The sequence below is a fragment of the Narcine bancroftii genome, chromosome 14 (assembly GCF_036971445.1).
Source record: "Narcine bancroftii isolate sNarBan1 chromosome 14, sNarBan1.hap1, whole genome shotgun sequence".
Taxonomy (NCBI): domain Eukaryota; kingdom Metazoa; phylum Chordata; class Chondrichthyes; order Torpediniformes; family Narcinidae; genus Narcine; species Narcine bancroftii.
In genome coordinates this window covers 63,984,587-64,009,142 of record NC_091482.1, presented here as the reverse complement: position 1 = coordinate 64,009,142, position 24,556 = coordinate 63,984,587, and the positions used below count along the sequence as shown (strand labels likewise).

The 24,556-nt window shown below is 47.4% G+C and overlaps 1 protein-coding gene across 2 annotated transcripts in view; it reads right to left on the bottom strand.

The window, feature by feature from the left end:
• The window catches only part of smad6b (SMAD family member 6b), a 65,517-nt gene that overhangs the window by 37,041 nt on the left and 3,920 nt on the right, over nt 1–24,556 (bottom strand). For both annotated transcript variants that reach the window (XM_069910279.1, XM_069910280.1), the window contains exon 3: nt 22,164–22,232. In XM_069910279.1, coding sequence (XP_069766380.1) covers nt 22,164–22,232 — 69 coding nt within the window. The remainder of the gene's footprint in view (nt 1–22,163; nt 22,233–24,556) is intronic.

Here is a 24,556-nt window from a genome sequence, read left to right as displayed (position 1 = left end):
ATTATTGGCTACAAAGCACTTGGAGATTTCCCAATAGCATTAGAAGTGGGGTTAGAAGGGGTGGGTACAGTCTGTGTGAATTTGGCCACTGTCAAGAGTGCTGACAAGGTTGTGGTCTCAAAATACTCCAGGCACTCCTTCCACCCACCCCCCCCCCCCTCAAAATGACAGCCTCTCTCACTCAATTAGTGGTCACTGCATAACTGAAATTATTCAGTTCATTATTTTGGTAATAATTTTATATCCCACCAAGAAGTCACCTCCCATAGGACAATTCTTGCCCCACACTGCACAACCTTATAATGTCCTGGGAGGAACAAATATGGGAAACCCAAAAAGGAACATGGAAAACAAACTGTTCTGTAAAGAATAGTTCTCTGCCCTTACAACAACACTGGCAGAGATGAAGATTGGACAGATCATCATTAATCAAGTGGCCTCAGAACAGGAGATGGACAATTTATTCTTCTATGCTGGGAGAAATATTTCTAGCACTTGAACTTGGAAATTTTTCCTGGATAATTTCCTATATAGATATCTCCCAGCCGAGACCATTGCAATAAATGGGTTGCCAATGCTCAGCATTACAATACCCTGGCATTTTTTTTTTGTTTATGGAGCAGCTCACGTGTATGCGTGCGACTTGCATCAAGGAACAGTGTGAGAGGGCTTGTTATGGCCTTGGAAAGGGGTCAATTTCACTCTTCAGCTTTAGGTTCATACTTCATGGAATAGTGCTTCTAAGTACCTCCAGTAGCAGCTGAAATGGATCCAAACACTCCTCTATTCAACTCAAGCCATTTCATGGCTATAGCTGTGGGAGCTCAGTTGTGCCAGCACACAACTAAAAATGGGCCAGTTAATCATTATGAAGTTCTTCCCCTGCCGAGGCTCCAGAATTTCACAAATTTGGACAGTGGCCCATTTTCCATTCTGTTAACCCCTCATGTACAGAGCTTCCCTGATGGAAGACAAACCCATTTATGCCCTCCAGGCTAGACACACTGCAGACAGGGCCATTCTGCCAATAAAGTCCACGCCAAAGTTTATGCCCTTCCACCTTGTGACCTCCTGCACTCTTCCATCTTCATCTTTAATGCATCTGAAGCTATTTGGCTAAATTATTTCACGAGAGAAATACACCTAGTGTTATCCTGTAACTGTGGGCTGTTGCTAAGTAGGCCCTTTTGGAATGGCTACTCAAGTAATCCTGTTCTTGCCGCATAAGCCCAGCAAGCACTTCCCTTTTAAGTAGTTATCCAATTCCCTTTGAGAGGTTATTATTAAATTCGCTTCCACCGACTTCTCAGGCACAGCATTCCAAATCACAACACACTGTGTAAAAACAATGTTTCTCCTCACTCTTTAACTGCTAAAGTGGATCTGGATTTTTTCCAACTAAACTTTATTGGGATTTTTCTTCAACATAGCAAAGCACATGAAGCAGTAGGCTCCAAGGCCTTTGAGGAGATTTGGGAAGCCTGTAAAGAATATTTTTACTGACTACAAAAAAGAGAAAGCAGCAAATAAAAAATAAAAGCTAATCCTCAGACCTCAACCAAGATCTTATATTATTAGGTTAACATACCAGTGCAGTACTGCAGAGTGCTACATCATTAATGGTGCAGATCTCACCCAACTCCTGCAATGGTTCAGTCACGTGCATAGCAGCCTAACAGGCAGTGATGGACCCTCATGACTTCGGAGACCATAACTTCAGTGCTGTCCATGTGGAGCCTGCAAGTTTTCTCCATGGCCACACGGCTATTCCCCCCAAAGGTTTGGTATAAAGGCCCCTGTAATTTGCCCCGAGTGCAGATGGATAGCAGCAGAATCAGGACAAGCTGACGGGCACGTGAAGAGTAGGCAAGAGGGAAGCAAGAAGGAGATTCAGCATGAATGCTTCTCTCTTATTTTTGTAAAATGAAAAGGATTCCAATGAAGTATTTAAAGGAGTTTCTTTTGTTATCTTTGCTAATATTTAGTTTTAATCAATGTCAATTAAAAGTAAATCAAACAGACTTTCTATCAGAAAGATCTACAATTTTTACCAATAATACTCTCCACAATGTAAACCTTCCCAGAGCAGGCTTCTACTTGAAAGCACTGTATAAACACACTACTTCCTTCTGCTTGTGTTGCATTATTCAATTGACCCGGTGCCAAATACACAGACCTTAATAACTCTCAATAAACAAAACAAATACACCTTATTAGGGGCAGGTTTACTTATAATCTTCCACCCATACCAAGTACCACAAGACTCAGACAACATAGAAGTTTCTGTGACTGGTTTGGTGAGGAGCAGGAACTTGGACAAACAGGCCCAGCAATACATCTTAAAATACCTAGGAGAATGGTGTGTTCTGGGCCTTCGATTTTGCACTTCAGATTTCTAATATTTACAACATTTTCATCTTCTTATTGAGCCAAAACACACAAAGCTCTGTCTGGACAACTATGTCACTTGCTCAAGACGGTGGAAGATGTATTGCTGGGGATGGTTGTCCAAGTCCCTGCTCCTTTGGAGAAGTTAATTAATCTGATAAACTTTATTATTATTTATCTCTCCAAAGATGCTACCTAATCTGCTGAATAGCTACAGTATTTTCTTATTTTATTTGTGATGACATACAATGCTTAATCCTGTACTAAGGGTTACAGCAGTGTCCAAGATCTGGGCCCATTTTGCCCTGGGAGGGAGGAAGGCTGGGGAAGAAAGTAGAATAGCAAAATTAATAGAGAGAAGGACGAGCATGGGAAGAGGAATATTAAAGGAAGGGCAAGTTTTTTGGAATGTATCCAACCAAATCCATCACAATATTTACAATTGCGCTGCCTAAACTTTATTAAACTTAGTAAAGCTGGCTGGAGAAGTTGCAAAAGTACAGGACTCTGTTCCTCAAGGAGTACAGCCACAGAGCTGGTTTTATTAGACCTAAAAAGACAATATTAGAGGCCATCAATATGTTCAGTCGAAAGACTGGTATGGAAGGGGGCTGGGGGTGGGGAGGCAGGTAAACAGGAAAATGCAAACCAAATTATTGTCACATCCAAGTGAAAAGTCCGTGTTTAAAGTCATTTGTGTAATTAGATTCCATATTTCCTTGCTTCAACTCTTCCATATCAAGAGTTCCTATCTATCTCAGGTCTTTAGCCCCTTTTCCACTGGCACCCTTTCCCAGGAATTAACTGGGAATTTACTGGGACATGATCTAGTGGAAAAGGAACACTGTCTGAATGCCGGCGTCAAATGACATCAATTCAAGCCAAGGATTAACCGCCTCTACCCCATCTCATATCCCTGGCGTTTGTTAACACTATTGATGCTGATAAAACCAGTGGAAAAAGGGACAGCAGAAAGTCACCCGCTACCAGTTGTGTTCAGTGAAAAAGCAACTAGTGTCCCAGATAAGGGTGACCCAGTGGAAATGGCACAAAGGGCTTCCTATCCCAGGACACTGCACAGCCAATTAACTGGGATCCCAGAGGAAAAAGGTTAAGGACAGTCCTCAACCATTTAGGTTGTGTACTTTCCACTCTGATCAACATTAACAAGCTCAAGACCCATTTTGAGCCAGAAACTGTAATCTAGCCAGAGAGCGCAATAAATGGCAATTTCATTCCACAACTACTGGGAAGGGAGAGGGTAAAATGATAGATTTGTCTGGAGCTGCTTTATTTTTAATAAAGCAACGGACAGAGAGAGTTGCCTCCGAATGAACCAGGCCACTCTAACATCCATTGTCTTTTGGCCTGGTAGATCAACAAGGAGCAGGAAACCTGGCTAATTCTTGAAAACAATAACTTGCATTTACATAGCAAAAATATTTGAAGACAGGATAAATTATTACATATAGACAAAAGACAAGGTTAGACAAAAAGAGCTAAATTTTAAAGAGCATAATAAAGGAGAGTGAACAAGTGGAGAGCTTATGGAGTGAATTCCAGGAAGCTAAACAGAGAAAGCATTACGCCACGTTTGAAGTTCAATTCCAGATAGTTGGCAGGAACAGGAGTGGAGTTGGTCATGGGTAACAGTGCAACCAGGCAATGGTTTAACTTGCCAATAATTAGCTGGAAAAAATTTCTGCCCATCCAAAGCATCTGACAACTTGGGAGAGGCACCCAGCTGAAGTTCCCTCCTTCAGCATGGGTAGGAATAGAACTGAGGGGTAGGCGGGTCTGAGGACCAGATAAGGGTAGAATGGTTGGATTAGAGGTTAGTGCGTAATGCCTTTATAGTGCCAGTCATTGGGACCAGAGCAGGGTTCGAGTCCCGCGCTGTCTGTAAGGAGTTTGCACGTTCTCCCTGTGTTTGCGTGGGTTTTCCCCGGGTGCTTTGGTTTCCTCCCACTGTTCAAAACATACCGGGGGTGTAGGTTGATGGGTCATTAATTGGGCTGCACAGACTCATGGGCTGAAATGGCCTGTTACCATGTTACTATGTATGTTTGTATGTAACTGAATGGTACCAGTGCAGTTTAACGATAGGGCCACCTGGGGATTCTCCAGGTTATCCAAGTCCTGCCACTTGCTGTGCTTAATTATAAAGTCACAGAGCATGCAGCAGGCCCTTCAGCCTTGCCAACCAATTTGGCACACTGGGCTATAGTCTACATGTGGTCAGCATCATTTTAAACTCGTCCCATCCATACATCAGTCCGAATGTCTCAGCAGCTCATTCCAGATGTGCATTAATTACTCTCCGAGTGTAAAGATTGCCCCTTAGCTCCATAAACGTTTCCCCCACTTTCTCATCTTAAACCCAAGCCTTTTTGTTCTTGAACCACATGCTCTGGGGGAAAAAGGCCATAAGCATTGAATTTATCCATGCCCATCATTAAAGAGGCCTCAGTGTGGGGGTGATAAAGTCAAAATAAATGATCACAAAAAAGGCGAAGAGAAAAGCTTCATGGTTTAAATATATACCAGTTACTTGGAGCTATAACACTGCAGAAACAATAGATGTAACAAAGCAGGAAATCTGATTGAGGCCCATACTTCCCCCAAGTAAACAATTCACAAGCAATTCAGAGAGTGCAAGGCCCAGAGTGGAAGTACTCAAGGCTTCATTTTTTTCCACATCCCTTACCTTGATCAGTTTAGTTCACTTGGGAGATGCTGTTCAAATCTACCAAAAAGCAGCTTTACAAAGTGAGAGGTGGAAACCAGAACAGAACCCTGAGCAGACTGGCCTGTGATTGGCATTACAGAAGGCACTGATAAGCCCCTGCCAGGCTACCCCTCTCCAAGACAGCTCCATCCAGCTATTTGCAGAGGGGAGGTGTGTGGGGCAGGGGAGGAGCAGGAGTGGGCGGGGGGGGGGGGGGGGGGAGAGAGAAAACATAGTTTAAAAAAAGTCCACTGTTAGCAATTTCTTGTGTTTCTGCTTTGTTTCAATGAAAATGGCCCTGGCATTCTCTGACTAATGCAGGAGGCTCCTCACCACTGCAGGGTTCAAAGAATGGAATTCTTGAAGAGCAAGGGAGGTGGGGTCACTCTCCACACAAGATGCATCCAAGTAAACAAAGCCACAAAAGACTACAGCATGCTGCCATACGTAACAGCAGCCAATTTACCAGGTCGCTTTCTTTATGTATCAACACAAATGGTTACAATTTGGACTACTTATAACTAAAGACTGTCTCTTCCTGCAAGAGTGAGGGGGGCAGGGGGGGGCGGTGTTCAGCTTGGGAATGCTTTGTGGTGCTGCTACTGGCAAACTGCAAGCTTTTCCACCATCTCTACATACACTGAAGGGTTAGAAACATAGAAGATAGGAGCAGGGGTAGGTCATTTGGCCCTTCGAGCATTCAACGAGATCATGGCTGATCTTAAAGTTCAGTACCCCGTCCCCGCCTTCTCTCCGTAACCTTTAATACCCTTATACTGAAGAAATAGATCTAATTCCCTATTTAATGAACCTGCCTCTACTGCCCTCTGTGGCAATGAATTCCACAGATTCACCACCCTCTGGGTCAAGAAATTCCTCCTCATCTCAGTCTTAAATGGTTTGCCTATTATCCTCAAACCATGGAGTGTTATAGAATTGTTGAGGGACAGAAAGCTATTCAGCCCATCAAGAGAATGAAATATTTAGAAGCACGGGTTGGATCCTTGAGACTGCAATGCATTTGAATTCGTGCAAAATGTCACAGACTTTACAACTGATGAAGGCTTGAAATCAAGTATGGTTGCCACCGAAATGTAGAAAAGGCAGCGAATGAATCGACATACAGCAAGATCTCACACACAGCAACCATGCTTGTTACAAATGAAGGAATCAACCGAAAAACAATCCCACTCCTGCTCCCATTTTCTCTCACAAGGTTATCAACTCCTCCAGATAGAAGACAGTGATCAGCAATCAGGAAAACTACCAACAACTCGCCATACTATCCTAACCATAACAAATCTTAAAGACCGAAGATCTGTCACTGACCAACTAGGAATAATTATTTTTATTATAATTTATCTTTTTTTCTCCTTATGATAATTATATTTATAGCATTTTTGTGAGATTTAATGGGAAGCTACAAGAAAGACTTTCATTGCATCTGTACATTACACGTGCAGATGACAATAATCTGGTTCTGAAGGTAGTCATGGCCGAAGGGTGACTGTGGGGATGAGCTCCCACTGCGACACAAACGCTCTTCATGGTGAGTCTCAAGCAGCCTCAGATAACCAAGTCCAACTCCAGGTCTTCACATCCGGCATAGGTCTTATGCCCGACGGATCAGTTGCCGCTGACAGAAGGGACAAAGGTGGGCCACTGGCACCTTGAAACCAATTGCTCCGGGCAGATGGGGCTCGTTAACCACGGATGGTAACTCATCTAGGAGAGGGAGCAGCTTGACTTCAAACCTCCGCTGCCTTGTGGCTATACCCGCTCACGGGAAAGGCTTTGGGATTAAACCCCGAGGAAAAATCCGGAGTTGGAGTCCCAAAGGTGGCTGACTGTCGTACCCAATGCCAACATGGCAACTCCTGCAATGCTGCTGTCACCAAACTGTTTCGACTTTCATCGTTCCTTGGGACCTGTCATTTGCATGAAAGTGGGGGGGGGGTCAATAGACAGATTGCCATAATTAATCCTGCCCTGGCTTGAAGGGCCATTCCAACTTTGGCAAAGTACCCATGGTCGATCACAAATGACAATCCTTCAACATCTTTTACGGTCATAATAAATTTATACCATCTGATCTCACTGATATTAGTATTCTGCCTTCACGGCACATTTATCCAAGGCGTGTGAAGGCTGCCATCAAATCAAGCTATTCCCCTAGTCTGAACCTTAGATAATGGTTCAATTCCAACTTTAAGAACACTGCTATTTTCCCATATTTTTACATATAACCCTCACCAATATCACAGGACACTTCTTCAAACAAAGCCGCTCTGGTTTCTTCATTCTCTTTGTAATTTCTGACTCCCAATAGATGAGTGACCCTTGGGTGGGGCAGTGGTGCCCAAAGTAGGATCAGAATACAATCTTCCCCGCCCAAACGAATTCCTTAACCTCAAGCCTCCCCTCCCCTCACCCCTGCAGCATATCAAGCCAAAAAATAAATGCAGATGCCGAAAAAAAATTTCTAGGGGAACTCAGGTCAGGAAGGAGCTGCAGAGAGAGAAATAAAACACCATCGATCTGAAACTTTAATTCTATTTCACTCTCTACAACACAATGAACATTTTCACCATTCCAGCTTGTATTCTTTTCCAATTGAGGATTTATTGATATGGAGACTAGTCTGGGTACAGCAGAATTAAATGAAGTCAAAGGCTTATCTTTTACAATGGAAAAAAGTAACTTGAAATAGAAATAGCCCAGTGCATGAGATCTCAATCATCTAGATGTCATCTGCCAAGAATGACCAAATTCAGTTGCTAATTAATGGAACATTTTGGGCTGTTGACCATGGGGGAGAGATGGCACCACATTCTTCTGCTTGGAGTACTTATAGGTAGGAATGGGGAATTTATTCCATCTTATTATCCATGGAGACTTGGGGAGATCAGCACAGAATATACAAATTACTATCAGGTTGAGAATGAGGAACACATTCAGTCAGAATAACATATTCTATCCTATCATTTAGCCCAAATAATAATAAATCATGGCAAGCAATTTACACAACTAAGTGAGAATCTTAGATAACTCAAATTATAATTCCTCAGAATGGAGATCTGACTTAAAACTCCATCTGATTAGACGACCAAGCCCAATCATTAATGTAAATGCTTCTGTCTCGAGAATCTAATCACGGGAAGGCAGCACGCCTCCATGCTAATTATGGCAGGCAGGCACCCCCCCCCATGCTAATTATGGCAGGCAGGGGCCCCTATCTGTGCAGGGAAATAAAAAAGGCTAAAATATGATCAAAGCACCTGTAGTTTGGCCAATCAACATCTTTTTTGGTTAGCCAGAATTGGTGAGACAAGTGTAGCTCAAGGACTTCTAATTTCGTGCCCCTTTCTGTCAAGTTCAGGTCAGATACCTTATAGGCACATCTTCATTAAAATAGTAAACAAACTGAGAGTGAAATGGCAGAGAAGCTGGGATAGAAAGGGGGGGAGAGAGGGAGAGGGAGAGAGAGAGAGAGAGAGAGAGAGAGAGAGAGAGAGAGAGAGAGAGAGAGAGAGAGAAATATATAATTTATATACACATACATACATACATACACACCCGTCCCAGTCTGATGCTCATTCGGTAGGATATTTTCCCCAAAATGAGTTTGTTGGCCATTTAATCAGTTGAATTTCAATGAGGTTTACAGTAATAGTTAAATGGTTCCTAATCAGAACACTTTTTTTAGTCAGCCAAAATTGCCTGAACACTAAGGATTGCCTTTTGTAATCCTAAACCAGCTTTGGTTAAAGGCAAAACCAACAATGAAATACAATGAAACAAAGTGAAGGAAATTCCAAGGAACAGAGCAGCAAATTCGACTGTAACGGCCAAAGTGCTGCCCTGGGAAAAGTAGGGAATGGAGACACAGTGATCCCCCCAGCTTGGTCGTACTGCCCTATTCTACTGCCGACAGCTCCGTAAAGGCTTTAAACAGCCTGTTAAAGAAGTAGACAGTGTTCTATTTAACATCCTGCAAACAAGATGGCAGCTTGTTCAGCAGCCACTAAGGGTTGCCGACTCTGGGGAGCTGTGGGTTGGCAGGGAGAACACCTTGCACTGAGAAGGAGAAGCAGTGGAAATGACCACAAGGACAGTGACCACAGTGAAGGACCAGCAAGGTGCTCCATGGCTGAAGGTCATGCATGGGCAGCAAGCTGCTGGCGACCTGCAGGCAAGGAACCCTCTCAGGCTGTGGGGCTGCTACCACTTTGAGGTCAAAGAACTCACACCAGGCTGCCACACTTCTGGCTTGTGAGAACTGGGATTTCAAGAGGGTGCCGAGGGCAAAAAAGGCCCTAGGCGCAGAAGGCTTCCTCATTGTGTCGGGAGGTTTGGATCTGTACAGCTGCAGAGACTACTGGAGGCAAACTGACAAGACACTCAACAACTCTGAGGGGACTCTCTTTTGCCACAGTTTATCTGACTAAGGAGCACCGGGTAATGCTAATGGCAAATGTTTCTCTGCCTTTATTACATTTCTGTCTCATTACGACAATAAATAGCATTTGTATCTGGACTACCCACAACAATTAGCCTTGAACTAGACTTATTCAAGGTGGGAATCACATACTTTAAGTATCATACCATAGAGTGATGTAACAATGAAATATTATTTATTAGGGATACATCAAGATGATATCCCATCTGAATAAGCAAAACAAAAAATTTTGCGTAACAATGAAAAATGTTTTACTGTGATGGTTTACACTGGGTGTTTCTGCGAATCCAATTCCATTGAAGGGCTGTAAGCAGCTGTGTTTAATTGTGCCTGGGGTGCTTAGTTTTAAGATTTACTACTTTAAAAAAATACGCTCCATTGCAATGTATAATTGTGCCGGGAGAGTTGCCTGCAGACAGGGAGGAGACCACAATATTAATTCTGAGCAGCTGACATCGACTTCTCTCTCGCGCTCTTTCCAGCTCGCTCATTAACATAATGCACAGAGAAACATTCCATGAGGCAGGGAGAATGTGAAAGAATGTTATTGGGTAGACCAACCCATTCAGTCCACTGAAGCCGTGCTAACACTACCAACCTCCTGAAATATCCCACATTTTAGGAAATTCCAAAAGCAAGATAATTATATTTCTTTAACCACCCAGACAAACTATTTCAAATATTTCTTATACGTTCAGGAGTTCCTTCTGGCAATTTCCTGGAATTTAGTCCCTATTAAATTATTACTGTTTATTCCTGCTTTACTGGTTCAATTTTTGATCTATTCTTTCTGTTAGACAGGTTTATAAGGACAGAAGGAAAAGCCTTTCAAGATCTTGGCCAGTGAGGATAGTTAACTGGAATGGAGTTCGTACTGTTTGGTAGAACAGCCACTTAAAGCGAGTTTCAACAACATTATGCATTTATATCAATTACTCAGATCTAGTAAAACATCCCAGGATACCTCTGGGTAGAACTGAACAAAAATCAGACACCAATTGTAAGAAATTTATTTTTTGTAGGCAAATGAAATGGAGAAAATAAAAGATATATTAAAAGGTAGAGAGACAGAAAGAAGGGAGAGTGAAAAGAGTAATGGGTTTCAGGTGGCAGTTATTTAGAAACCACCTCATTAAGTGCCCTGCTTCCTAGGAGTGTTTTTAGTCTATTGAGCCTGTGACATTGGTTTCCAAGAAGAGTCCAAAGTCAAAGCTGCTACTCATGGTCCTTTCTTCAACATACAGGTTTGTACATTTTATCTTTGTTCTAGAGCTCACTGAATGATCAGGACAAGATTCCTTGTGACACAATAAACCTGGGCTGATGCTCACATTGAACACTTGTTCAGGCTCCTCACCAAGGAGCTAGGACCACTGCAGCTAACCAACAACCTGCATGCTGCAAAGTACTAAACAGAATACATTGTGTGCAATCTCGTTTCTAGTAAATGGGGAGAAACATGGAGGGCGCCAAATGGTTCAACGACCTTTGAATAGTTGTCAGCAATATTGCCTTCCCCCCCCCCACCCCCGTACCATCCCACTCCCACCAACTGCTGTGTTTATTCAGGTTCAGGGGTGGCTCGGTTAGCGTAGCAGTTAACCCAACATTGTTACAGAGCCAGCAATTGGGACCCGGGTTCGAATCCTGTGCTGTCAGTAAGGAGTGTGAGCATTCTCCCAGTGTCTGCGAGTTTCCTCCAGGTGCTCCGGTTTCCTCCTACCCGTCAAAATTTGGTAGCGTGGGTTCGTGGGCTGTAAGGGCCTGTTATCGTGCATTATGTCTAAATTTAAAATTTAAATTAAATTTATAAATACTTGCAGCAAATCTTTAAGAGGGTGGATTGATTTTGTTTACTTGTTCAACAACCTTCTCTCCCCCCACCTCACCCCACTTCACCTCTAAAACTGAGCAGTGTTATGCAGATAACACATATAACGGAGTACCAAATACTTAAGTAATTTGAATGATCAGAGAGACTGAATGCTGATCATTTGACTGGAGATCAGGAGTACGCTCCAACCAGCTCTCCAAAGCAGCCAGAACGTTCAGTGTGTGGATTTTTCTCAGTTTTGTCAATATGGCCTGTGAGCAGAGCCAAGAAAAATGCCCACCACCTACCACGGGAGGGGCAAAAAAAAAAAACCACTCATATTTGCAAATCTCAATTTGAATCTGTAGGGGGAGAGAACAAAGTCAACACACAAGCTCTGAAGTAAAGATCTTGACAGAAGAACAGCAACTCAAGATTTGCTCCCAATTTTGGTCTCCCTCATTTCCTAATTCAATTTCTCTACTCCCACTGAAGGAACAGTTTTGGCCATCTCATCTTGACGAATGGTAAAGTTGCACCTATTGATTCTGTAGTTTGAGTCCCAAGCCTGAGCCACCAGAAATCTGACAAGGGATCCACATTTTAAAAAAAAATTCATTCAAGGTACGTTAGCCCTATGAACGGAGTCAGTATTTTGATAATAATTTAATTTCCATCTCTAACTTCCCTTCAGGCACCTTCTTGAACTGTTGCTTGAAGATGATGGGAATGCCCTCAATTCTACTACAGCAGTGGGAAATTCCAGGATTCACACCCAGCTACAGTGAAGGAATAGGAATACATCTCCAATTCAGGATGATGTGAGGCTTGGAGGACAACTTCCAGATAGTGGTGTTCCTATGCTTTTGCCACCCCTGTCGTGGGTGTAAGGAGTCTTGGCAAGTTCCTGCAGAGTATTTGGTAGGTGCTACAAAAGATGGAGTGAGTCAAAGGTTGTGGATAGGGAGCCTGTCGAGTGGGCTGCTAGGTCTTGTATGATGCTGAGATACTTGAATGCTTTGGAGGTTGAACTCTTCCAGGCAAGTGGAGAGTATTCCGTCACACTTCTGACAGAACTTGTAGATGATGTAAAGGGTTTAAGGTATGAGGAGGTAAGTTATATGCTGCAGGATTCCTGGACTCTGAACTGCTCTTGTAGCCACATTGTACATGGTTATTCTAGTTCAGTTTCTGGCCAAATACCAAGAAAGTGACAGCAAGGAATTATTTGTATTTACCTCTCCCCACCTCCCCTTGCTTCAGGATGAAGGGATTGTCCTTTCATTTGAAACAAAAGAAAATTTGATTGATTATAACCTTGACTTTGTGGTAAAGACAGTTGGAACCGCCAAATACCATAATCTAGATGGCATAAAGTTTGACTGCCATGGTTGGCATTCATGGAATCAATATCAAAATGTCCGTGGCAATCAGTGTCGTGGTGGACACTGCCTCTTGGTGCCTAACAATTGAACCAAGCGATTTTACCAAGGTTCCAAGGACTGAGTTATTAAATAAAACTAGAATCCCTGAAAAGTAGGCAGTTTATCCAATAGTGGAAGATTTAGGTCATCATGGCCTTGAATGGTGGCACCAATAAGTGAGCAGAAAACCTTGCAAAAGGTAGTGGACATGGTCCAGTACATCATATGCAAAACCCACCCCGCTGTTGAAAAAAATCTACATGGGATGCTGCATTCAGACAGCAGAAACAATCATCATGGATCCACACCACTCAGCACATGTTATGCTCTCGCTGCTGCCATAAGAGGTGTCGGTGCCACAAGACTCACACCACCAGGTTCAGGAACAGCTGCTCCCCCTCTGCCATCAGACTCCTCAACGACAAACTCAATCAGAGACTCATTTAAAGATTCTTACTTTGAACGTTATTACCGAATATTTATTTTTTCCCGTACTGCACAGTTTGTACAAGTTTCATTTTTTCTTTACATTTCTCCCTTTTATACATGCATCTTTCATTTAATAATTTTTTTTGCGCTATTGATGAATAGACATTCCTCCTCACCCGCAGGGAAAAAGAACCACAGGGTTGTATGTCATGCACATACTCGGACAATAACTCTGAACCTTGAACTTATAAACTCACTCTTCCACCAAGCTTTTGCCACCAAACCCAATACGATTCAGTCAAATGTGGTTTTGCCTCCAAAGTGAGACACCGCCAGCCATTTCAGTTTGTTTAAGGCCATGAACTATACGCCGAACAGGACCTCACAGAGCGATTACCATGTCTGATCCTGTTCCCCAATCTAAACAGTAGGTGCAGGCTGGATTAATCTCAGATTTGATGTCATTAATCAATTTACATATGAGGATCAAGGAGATCAACGAGGTTAAGAAACTGTTCAGCTACAATCTTGCCTAATGGCTTTCAAACTAGGAAGCGTTGGTTCCTCCAAGTTGGCAAACTGGGAAGTAGGAAAGGATCAGTTTCTTCATAGATATTAGAAGAATGGATTTAACAGAAAGTGAATGTTAATATCACAGTGACTCTTGATTCCATTCACACGGGAACAAACTCCTCAGTAAATACATGAAAGATTACTACTGGGATTAGGGAGCGACTATTCACTTTAGGGAAAGTATTTTAAAAACTGAAGGCTATTAAGGAATTAATTAACAAAGAAGAAAAATCTCGCAAACCAGTTGAGAAATTCAAAAGATGAAAAAAGACATTGAGATCTAATCTTTGCAGAAATGGTTTTCATGAATGAATTCAATAACCATTATCCTAACTGGCTCCGTTTACTGGGGTGCCTCATAGAAGTTACTATGATGGATGAGCTCAAGTGGTTAGCGTAAATCACAGTACAAACTCAAGCTTCTCCTTTGAAGCAGCCATGGGCAAAGAGTCAAAAGGGCTCTGCCTGATAACATCACATAATAACTCATGCACCAAGATCCCAGTCTGCATCGAGCTCACAGACCTGATGTGTAATATAGACATAGAGAGGGGGGTGGGGCGAGAGAGAGAGAGAGAGAGAGAGAGAGATGAGAGAGAGAGAGAGAGGGGGGGGGGGGGAGGGGGGGAGGAGGGGGGGTGAGAGAGCCACAGAGAGGGGGGGGTGAGAGAGCCACAGAGAGGGGGGGGGGGTGAGAGAGCCACAGAGAGGGGGGGGGGTGAGAGAGCCACAGAGAGGGGGGGGGGTGAGAGAGCCACAGAGAGGGGGGGGGGTGGTGAGAGAGCCACAGAGAGGGGGGGGTGCGAGAGAGCCACAGAGAGGGGGGGGGTGCGAGAGAGCCACAGAGAGGGGGGGTGTGCGAGAGAGCCACAGAGAGGGGGGGGGTGCGAGAGAGCCACAGAGAGGGGGGGGGTGCGAGAGAGCCACAGAGAGGGGGGGGGGCGAGAGAGCCACACAGAGGGAGGGGGGCGAGAGAGCCACAGAGGGGGGGGGCGAGAGAGCCACAGAGAGGGGGGGGCGAGAGAGCCACAGAGAGGGGGGGGGGGCGAGAGAGCCACAGAGAGGGGGGGGGGCGAGAGAGCCACAGAGAGGGGGGGGCGAGAGAGCCACAGAGAGGGGGGGGGGCGAGAGAGCCACAGAGAGGGGGGGGGGGCGAGAGAGCCACAGAGAGGGGGGGGGCGAGAGAGCCACAGAGAGGGGGGGGGCGAGAGAGCCACAGAGAGGGGGGGGGTGGGCGAGAGAGCCACAGAGAGGGGGGGGGGCGAGAGAGCCACAGAGAGGGGGGTGGGCGAGAGAGCCACAGAGAGGGGGGGGGGTGGGCGAGAGAGCCACAGAGAGGGGGAGGGGGCGAGAGAGCCACAGAGGGGGGGGGGCGAGAGAGCCACAGAGGGGGGGGCGAGAGAGCCACAGAGGGGGGGGCGAGAGAGCCACAGAGAGGGGGGGGGCGAGAGAGCCACAGAGAGGGGGGGGGGGCGAGAGAGCCACAGAGAGGGGGGGGCGAGAGAGCCACAGAGAGGGGGGGGCGAGAGAGCCACAGAGAGGGGGGGGCGAGAGAGCCACAGAGAGGGGGGGCGAGAGAGCCACAGAGAGGGGGGGGGGCGAGAGAGCCACAGAGAGGGGGGGGGGCCGAGAGAGCCACAGAGAGGGCAAGAGAGACCCCCCCACACACACACGGAGACCCCCCCCACACACACACACACACGGAGACCCCCCCCACACACGGAGACCCCCCCCACACACGGAGACCCCCCCCACACACGGAGACCCCCCCCACACACGGAGACCCCCCCCACACACACACACGGAGACCCCCCCACTCACACACACGGAGACCCCCCCACTCACACACACGGAGACCCCCCCACTCACACACACGGAGAGGACCCCCACTCACACACACGGAGAGGACCCCCACTCACACACACGGAGAGGACCCCCACTCACACACACGGAGAGGACCCCCACTCACACACACGGAGAGGACCCCCACTCACACACACGGAGAGGACCCCCACTCACACACACGGAGAGGACCCCCACTCACACACACGGAGAGGACCCCCACTCACACACACGGAGAGGACCCCACACACAGACGGACAGACATGTTCTTAAAGATTTTGATTTGAATGGACAGGGCAGGGATTGTGCTCTTACAGCACAGCTCTTACTCCTCCTTGCCTCTGCCCTCAACGTTTGATTAGAGATCGAGGCAAAATATTGACAAGCAGTCTTCAATGGGTGAGGGAAACAGGAATTGTAGAATTGAAAAGCCTGGTCAGCTCATCCAAACCAATGAAATTATGAAATTAATACATATTTCACTGTAATACGAAGTGTTTGGATTAAATATGACATTGGATGTCCAATATTGCAAGAAGCTGGCTTCAGCGATTGGTCACGGTGAAAAAGTCACCTAATAACTAATGCTTCCAAAGACATGATACCAGCTCACAACTTTTCCCAGTGCAACTGCGAGTTTTTCTCAATTCAGGCAAAAAGAAATTAGAGGATTTGAAATTAACAAAAAAAAAATCATCTTCAACAAAATAACACCATTCATCTGAAGAAATGTGATTTGGTGGTGACAGTGATAAGTGAACATTGGTGACAGTGATAAGTGAACATGATCAGACAGGGGAGGAGAGAGAATCACTCAGGAAAAGTGAGAAACAGATAGAAATATACAGAGGGAGATTCAAACCCACGAGGCGTCTTTATGGTGAAATGCCGTCTTGAAGGCAGCTCAACGAAAATAAAAATGTCGAACTTAAATTTTTATGGTGAAGGCCTATTAGGCGGATCCAGCATTGCTTTCTTGCTGAGCAGTGTCTGGAGCCGTCTTCCGGAGTTTGAGGGGGGGGGGGGGGGGGGGCAGGGGGTTGTGGTGCAGTAGCTCCGCTGTCGCCGTGACAGCATCCATATGCGCCAAGGGAAAGCAACCTACTTCCGAAATGGCGACCGAAGAGCAGGTAAGAGTGCTGGTGGAGATCTATTCAAGGAGTCTCAGGATCTCCTGCGCCATGTAATTAGTCATTTTAAAAATCCTGTTCCTGGGTCATGGGCTGAAATCATCGTTACATCATCAGCCCATCCCTCTGCAGCCGCTGTCAGGAAGGAGTTGGAGAGAGTTGCTCCATCTCTGACTCTACCTCCTAGGTGGATCAGAGTCCGCCTCCTTATCCGCCCTCGGAGCTTTTAACAAGTTAAACGATGTAAAGATGGAGAATATCTGCCTTTACATTTGCTTTCCCCCCCCCTATAAAAAGACCTATCTTTCTTTGGCTTGGCTTCGCGGACGAAGATTTATGGAGGGGTAAAGTCCACGTCAGCTGCAGGCTCGTTGGTGACTGACAAGTCCAATGCGGGACAGGCAGACACTGTTGCAGCGGCTGCAGGGGAAAATTGGTTGGTTGGGGTTGGGTGTTGGGTTTTTCCTCCTTTGCCTTTTGTCAGTGAGGTGGGCTCTGCGGTCTTCTTCAAAGGAGGTTGCTGCCCGCCAAACTGTGAGGCGCCAAGATGCATGGTTTGAGGTGATATCAACCCACTGGCGGTGGTCAATGTGGCAGGCACCAAGAGCTTTCTTTAGGCAGTCCTTGTACCTTTTCTTTGGTGCACCTCTGTCACGGTGGCCAGTGGAGAGCTCGCCATATAACACGATCTTGGGAAGGCGATGGTCCTCCATTCTGGAGACGTGACCCACCCAGCGCAGCTGGATCTTCAGCAGCGTGGACTCGATGCTGTCGACCTCTGCCATCTCGAGTACTTCGACGTTAGGGATGAAAGCGCTCCACTGGATGTTGAGGATGGAGCAGAGACAACGCTGGTGGAAGCGTTCTAGGAGCCGTAGGTGATGCCAGTAGAGGACCCATGATTCGGAGCCGAACAGGAGTGTGGGTATGACAACGGCTCTGTATACGCTCATCTTTGTGAGGTTTTTCAGTTGGTTGTTTTTCCAGACTCTTTTGTGTAGTCTTCCAAAGGCACTATTTGCCTTGGCGAGTCTGTTGTCTATCTCATTGTCGATCCTTGCATCTGATGAAATGGTGCAGCCGAGATAGGTAAACTGGTTGACCGTTTTGAGTTTTGTGTGCCCGATGGAGATGTGGGGGGGCTGGTAGTAAGTACTGTATACACAAGCCAAAACCATTTTCACATAGTTAAGGCACAGAATGGGTCGGTATGGAAACTCAAACTCTTATCCTGTGCACTAGGCTGTCTCTGTGAGAGCATCAATCACCCAATCTTGCTAATAGTTTTGGGATCCAAACTTGCACGGTTGGGCGACAAGTATCCAATTTCATGGAGACTGCACTCCATTTTAAAAATCAGTCTATTGCTTTTGTTACACTTTTCCATTATGGAAAACCTCCTAAATGTTATGTCAAGATCACAGGTGATAACAAGTCACATGCCATTTCTCAGTCTGTGAAATGTAACAAATTCTACATGGCCCAAATAAAATAAACCACACACAAATAAAGCCTTGATTGGAATTCAAAGGACCAAAATGTAAGAAAAAGCATTGCTCAGCCTCAATGTAACTGCAAATCGAATCGATTCTAATTATGCCAGGCTCCAAAAGGATTTAGCCATTCTTTGCACCCTTCCCTTTGCAAAGGTTTACAACTAAACTTGGCCTGCAGATCAAGGGAAGAATTAGAAAAACAGATATTTTATTAGCACTTGTTGAACTGGCAAACTTTTGTCCCAATACCAAAACTAACTGGCAGGGACACTTGCTAATTTATTTCAAAGCAAGCAGTTACATCTGGATGTGGTTAATGAGACAAAAATAAATGTTCTCTGGGTTGGGAACTTCTGATCAGTTTTTTCAACTTACACCCAAGTGCATCAGCATGAATCTTCTAGCCCTTGCACCCATTTGTTGGGCCGAGTAGAGAATAGATGAATAGTAGAGAGTAGCAGTATGCCACGATGGACACTATAACTCCATAGGGATCCTTGGCTTCACCAGGATCAAGTATGCAATTACAATAACTCTTTCCTCTAATGCCATGGAGGCCGCTAACAAGTGGAGCGGCCACAGTGAGGAGCCAGTCAAGGACTGTTATGGTACCAAATCTGGAATTTTCTGATCACATAATTCAGGGCTCTGCGTTAAAATACAGCTCACCATTATCTACAAGGGTGCTGCCAGTAAAGGAACAAATTAGAGCCAGTAGACAACACCCCATCGTGCATCGTGCAGCACTAAGAGTGAGATTCATTTCCCAGTTCAACAGGAGTTCATGCAAATTTAGATGTTCAGTTAAGCTGAGGGATCTGGGGCACAAAGTGGACATAAAGGGGGAGTGTGGAGCAAGATGGAAAATCTCGGCTAGTGTCATCAACTCCTGTCACATGCAATGCATCTGTGGAACAAGCTTGGGTCTCACGATGATCCCACAAGGGCAAAATTACCTGATGGAAACACCACGTTCCATGCTTGAGTCAATGGCAAACATCTCCAAGATTAACTTGGAGCCAATGGTGCAGCACAAGGCCGAATGGTGGGGAAATGATCTTCCAAATGCATTACTGTTTGGCTGAAGATTTATCAATAATTAACATATAGGCTGAAGGATCTCGACACGAAACACTGCTGACCATTTCTCTCCATGAAAGCTGCCTGACCCACCTATTCCCTGCAGCTTCTCCTTGTTCACTCGGCCCATCTTTCCTGATCACTATTTCGCATCTTGTTGGACAGGTGCACGCATTCAAAGGATTAGCCGACTGGCCATCCTCAACTCTTGCACAAAAGCAGATTCCTCTCTGCATGTTGCACCCATGGCAGAAAGACTGCAATGCCACCTAAGTATTAAAACCAAGGAACGTTCAAGCAAGATGCCAGGATTGCCCCACATTCCCCTCAGGGCACAGCACGATTTCACGCACGAAGCAAATCCAGTCCACTCACAAAAGGATCAAAAAATGAGGGAAACCCTTTACAGGACGGGCAGCAATCATGGCTGTTACTCGATCTGCCAAGTCTTTCCCAGCATCTGCATTTATTTTGCATTTTAACCTTTTCGTGTGACCCCGGGGGTCTCTGCAGCTGCTAATCTCACCGCCACTTAATGGTGAGCAGATCAACACCACTGTGCCTTCCGATGGCATGATCCAGGACTTTGATCACAAGATCAGTGATGACAAAAATCTAACAGCGTGGTTGATTCAAGCCCTTTCTGGAGTTTACGCCTTAATTTGTGCAAACCCACTATTCTTCCATTCACCACTGGTGACTGTGCCTTTAAGGTTTGAAGCCATGGAATTTCTATCTTTTTCTTATTAATATTACCAAGCAATTAGCCACTGTCCCAATGTACCCTCCTTCGGCTCAACATCAATTTATCGGAGAATATTTCAGTGGTGTCGATGATACCACCCAAATGTTAATGGGTGTTACAGTGGTGAAACCAAGCAAGTCAAGGGTGTTCACAGCACACGGCACAGAGCCTCCCTCTCTCTCACCATTTACTCAGTGTGCCAGCTCAGGCCACGCTATGGTTCCAAAGGCACCAGAAGTCCTACTGTAAGCCGAGCCAAGTGGCTGTTTTCCGTTGAGGTTTGGCACAGACACATGAGGAGAGGTGTCACAGCCAAGCAAAGCACTGATCTGACATTCAACCACACTAGAAGTCCGCACACACCTCCCAGCAGCAGTCACTATACTCGACTGTCATCTGGGACCCAGCACCTTGGCAACATCTTTATTCCACCAAATTAGCCTTGGGTTAGCACTCCTTGGGAAATAAAAATATAGAGGAAGGGAGCCAGAGTAGACCATTCAGCACCTGTCTCTGACAACTCTGCCATTCAAAAATATAATGGTTGATTGAATCTTGGCTCCAGCTACTCTCCATAATGCTTGACCCTCCCTCTGGACCAATATAGTCATTCAATAATTCAGCCTCCAGAGCTCCCCGGGTGGAGGATTCCAAAGATTCAGGTCACTCTGAAAGGGAAACATCCACGGAGGGCTCCATATCACAAGACTACGCCCCCTGGTTCTGGAATGTCCTCTCTGCATTCCTATCACATTTTTTCAGAATCTTTAGACACTTCATCAAAATCACCTGTTACATAATCTTCATATTACTCAATGTAACAGCATGCCTTTCCTTTACGATAATCAGATTTCTCTTAACACCAAAGTACAGGATTTATCCTCCAACATTCATAGTATGCCACTTTTATCCAAGTGAACGACTGACAACACTTACAATAAAATATTTCATTCCCCACTGGAGAAAGTATATTGCTTCTAATTACTAAGGAATGCAGAATAACAATATTTGACTACAAATTTAGTCAAATATATGAAAACAAACATACAAGGATTGGAAGTTAATTGGGCTGGAGGGACTGTTACCATGCTGGATGTCCAAAAGGAAATGCTTGAAAGGTCAATAATCCAAAACCTTTACTCCATTTCCATACATATTGCCTGCTGAGTTTACAGCGATTTTGTATAAATCAATTTAGTCAAAGAAGGGAATTTCTCTGATCAATCTCAACATGATTATAACTGGCACAATGAACTCCACTCTGCTGTTACACATCTCACATTTGGTTCCCTTCTTAGTCAGCTGGACGATGATCAAAAAAGCTCATAAATGCTCAAACTTCACCCCTCACTTTAAATTACACACAAAATGGCAGAAAATGGCTTGCCCTCCTCCTTGTAGCAACTTGCCAAATCTGAGACAGCCCGAGCAGTCAACCACGGTCAGCCATTTCCATTGACACTTCTGGTGGGCGTGATATGCAATGTCACGTCTTCCGCCAAAAGTAAATTGGTAAAAATCAGTAGCTAGCCAAAAAAAAAATTGTGGGCACAAGGCTTCAATGCATTGATTCAATTATCGAAGGAGTTCCAATTCAATGATCTTTTCATGGACAAGGCAGGAAGAACCAGAGTGACTCTCGGCAACATCAGCACAAGCTGGCATTTGGGGTCAACCACACGTCAGTCCATCAGCTGATTGAACAGCTCCGGTGAGGTGAAAGTAATTGCCAACAAGTCCTGATGCAGGGTCTCGATCCAAAGCAGTGCAATTCCTCCCCCTGCACCCCAAATGATACTGCTTGATCCATTGAGTTCTCCAGCAGTTTACTTATTGCTCCAGATTCTAGCATCTTCCTGGCTCCATACAAGTCCATCATTCTCAATACCAGTTGAAATCTCATGAATATTTTTGGAAGGATTAATTTACCAATCAAGCATTTATTTAAAAAGGAGATAGGAAACAGATTATACACTGTGATTTCTCTATGGCAAACTTAATTCAGGTTTCTCAACAACCAGTCTATTAGCAAAGGAAAGACAGAATGCCATCTTACCTGTGAAATCACCAGGTGTAATATTTGGGGAATTGGTGGCTTCTGTTTCAGTGTAGGACACTGTGCATTCTGATGGAATAAGTATTAGAGGCGGTTAAAGATGCACCAATTAAAATATCTACAGTGTTGTACAGGACAGATCTATATTGTCCTTTTTTCATATTCACATTTAAGAACATCTGCACCAGAATGGAAAACACCCCCCCACCCACCTTGAATTTCAGTGGGAACCAAGATGGAGAAGCCTGTGCACAATATTTACAAGCTTCAGCTATGAATGGCCCCCCCCTCTCTCTCGCCTCGCCCCCCCCTCTCTCTCGCCTCGCCCCCCTCTCTCTCGCCTCGCCCCCTCTCTCTCGCCTCGCCCCCCTCTCTCTCGCCTCGCCCCCCTCTCTCTCGCCTCGCCCCCCTCTCTCTCGCCTCGCCCCCCTCTCTCTCGCCTCGCCCCCCTCTCTCTCGCCTCGCCCCCCTCTCTCTCGCCTCGCCCCCCTCTCTCTCGCCTCGCCCCCCTCTCTCTCGCCTCGCCCCCCTCTCTCTCGCCTCGCCCCCCTCTCTCTCGCCTCGCCCCCCTCTCTCTCGCCTCGCCCCCCTCTCTCTCGCCTCGCCCCCCTCTCTCTCGCCTCGCCCCCCTCTCTCTCGCCTCGCCCCCTCTCTCTCGCCTCGCCCCCCTCTCTCTCGCCTCGCCCCCCTCTCTCTCGCCTCGCCCCCCTCTCTCTCGCCTCGCCCCCCTCTCTCTCGCCTCGCCCCCCTCTCTCTCGCCTCGCCCCCCTCTCTCTCGCCTCGCCCCCCTCTCTCTCGCCTCGCCCCCCTCTCTCTCGCCTCGCCCCCCTCTCTCTCGCCTCGCCCCCCTCTCTCTCGCCTCGCCCCCCTCTCTCTCGCCTCGCCCCCCTCTCTCTCGCCTCGCCCCCCTCTCTCTCGCCTCGCCCCCCTCTCTCTCGCCTCGCCCCCCTCTCTCTCGCCTCGCCCCCTCTCTCTCGCCTCGCCCCCCTCTCTCTCGCCTCGCCCCCCTCTCTCTCGCCTCGCCCCCCTCTCTCTCGCCTCGCCCCCCTCTCTCTCGCCTCGCCCCCCTCTCTCTCGCCTCGCCCCCCTCTCTCTCGCCTCGCCCCCTCTCTCTCGCCTCGCCCCCCTCTCTCTCGCCTCGCCCCCCTCTCTCTCGCCTCGCCCCCCTCTCTCTCGCCTCGCCCCCTCTCTCTCGCCTCGCCCCCCTCTCTCGCCCCCCCCTCTCTCTCGCCTCGCCCCCCTCTCTCTCGCCTCGCCCCCCTCTCTCTCGCCTCGCCCCCCTCTCTCTCGCCTCGCCCCCCTCTCTCTCTCTCCCCCCCTCTCTCTCTCTCCCCCCATCTCTCTCGCCCCCCCTCTCTCTCTCGCCCCCCCCTCTCTCTCTCGCCCCCCTCTCTCTCTCTCGCCCCCCTCTCTCTCTCGCCCCCCCTCTCTCTCTCGCCCCTCCCTCTCTCTCTCCCCCTCCCTCTCTCTCTCGCCCCCCCTCTCTCTCGCCCCCCCCTCTCTCGCCCCCCCCTCTCTCGCCCCCCCCCTCTCTCTCGCCCCCCCCTCTCTCTCGCCCCCCCTCTCTCTCGCCCCCCTCTCTCTCTCGCCCCCCCTCTCACTCGCCCCCCTCTCACTCGCCCCCCCCTCTCTCTCTCCCCCCTCTCTCTCGCCCCCCCCTCTCTCTCTCGCCCCCCCCTCTCTCTCTCGCCCCCTCTCTCTCTCGCCCCCCTCTCTCTCTCGCCCCCCCCTCTCTCGCCCCCCCCTCTCTCGCCCCCCCCTCTCTCTCGCCCCCCTCTCTCTCGCCCCCCCTCTCTCTCGCCCCCCCTCTCTCTCTCGCCCCCCCTCTCTCTCTCGCCCCCCCTCTCTCTCTCGTCCCCCCTCTCTCTCTCGCCCCCTCTCTCTCTCGCCCCCTCTCTCTCTCGCCCCCTCTCTCTCTCGCCCCCTCTCTCTCTCGCCCCCTCTCTCTCTCGCCCCCTCTCTCTCTCGCCCCCTCTCTCTCTCGCCCCCTCTCTCTCTCGCCCCCTCTCTCTCTCGCCCCCCTCTCTCTCCCGCCCCCCTCTCTCTCTCGCCCCCCTCTCTCTCTCTCGCCCCCCCTCTCTCTCGCCCCCCCTCTCTCTCGCCCCCCCCTCTCTCTCGCCCCCCCCTCTCTCTCGCCCCCCCCTCTCTCGCCCCCCCCTCTCTCTCGCCCCCCCCTCTCTCTCGCCCCCCCCTCTCTCTCGCCCCCCCCTCTCTCTCGCCCCCCCCCTCTCTCTCGCCCCCCCCTCTCTCTCTCGCCCCCCTCTCTCTCTCGCCCCCCTCTCTCTCTCTCGCCCCCCTCTCTCTCTCGCCCCTCTCTCTCTCGCCCCTCTCTCTCTCAATGAATGGCTATGAATGGCCTATGCAGAAAAATCCACAAAACTTTCATGATCCAA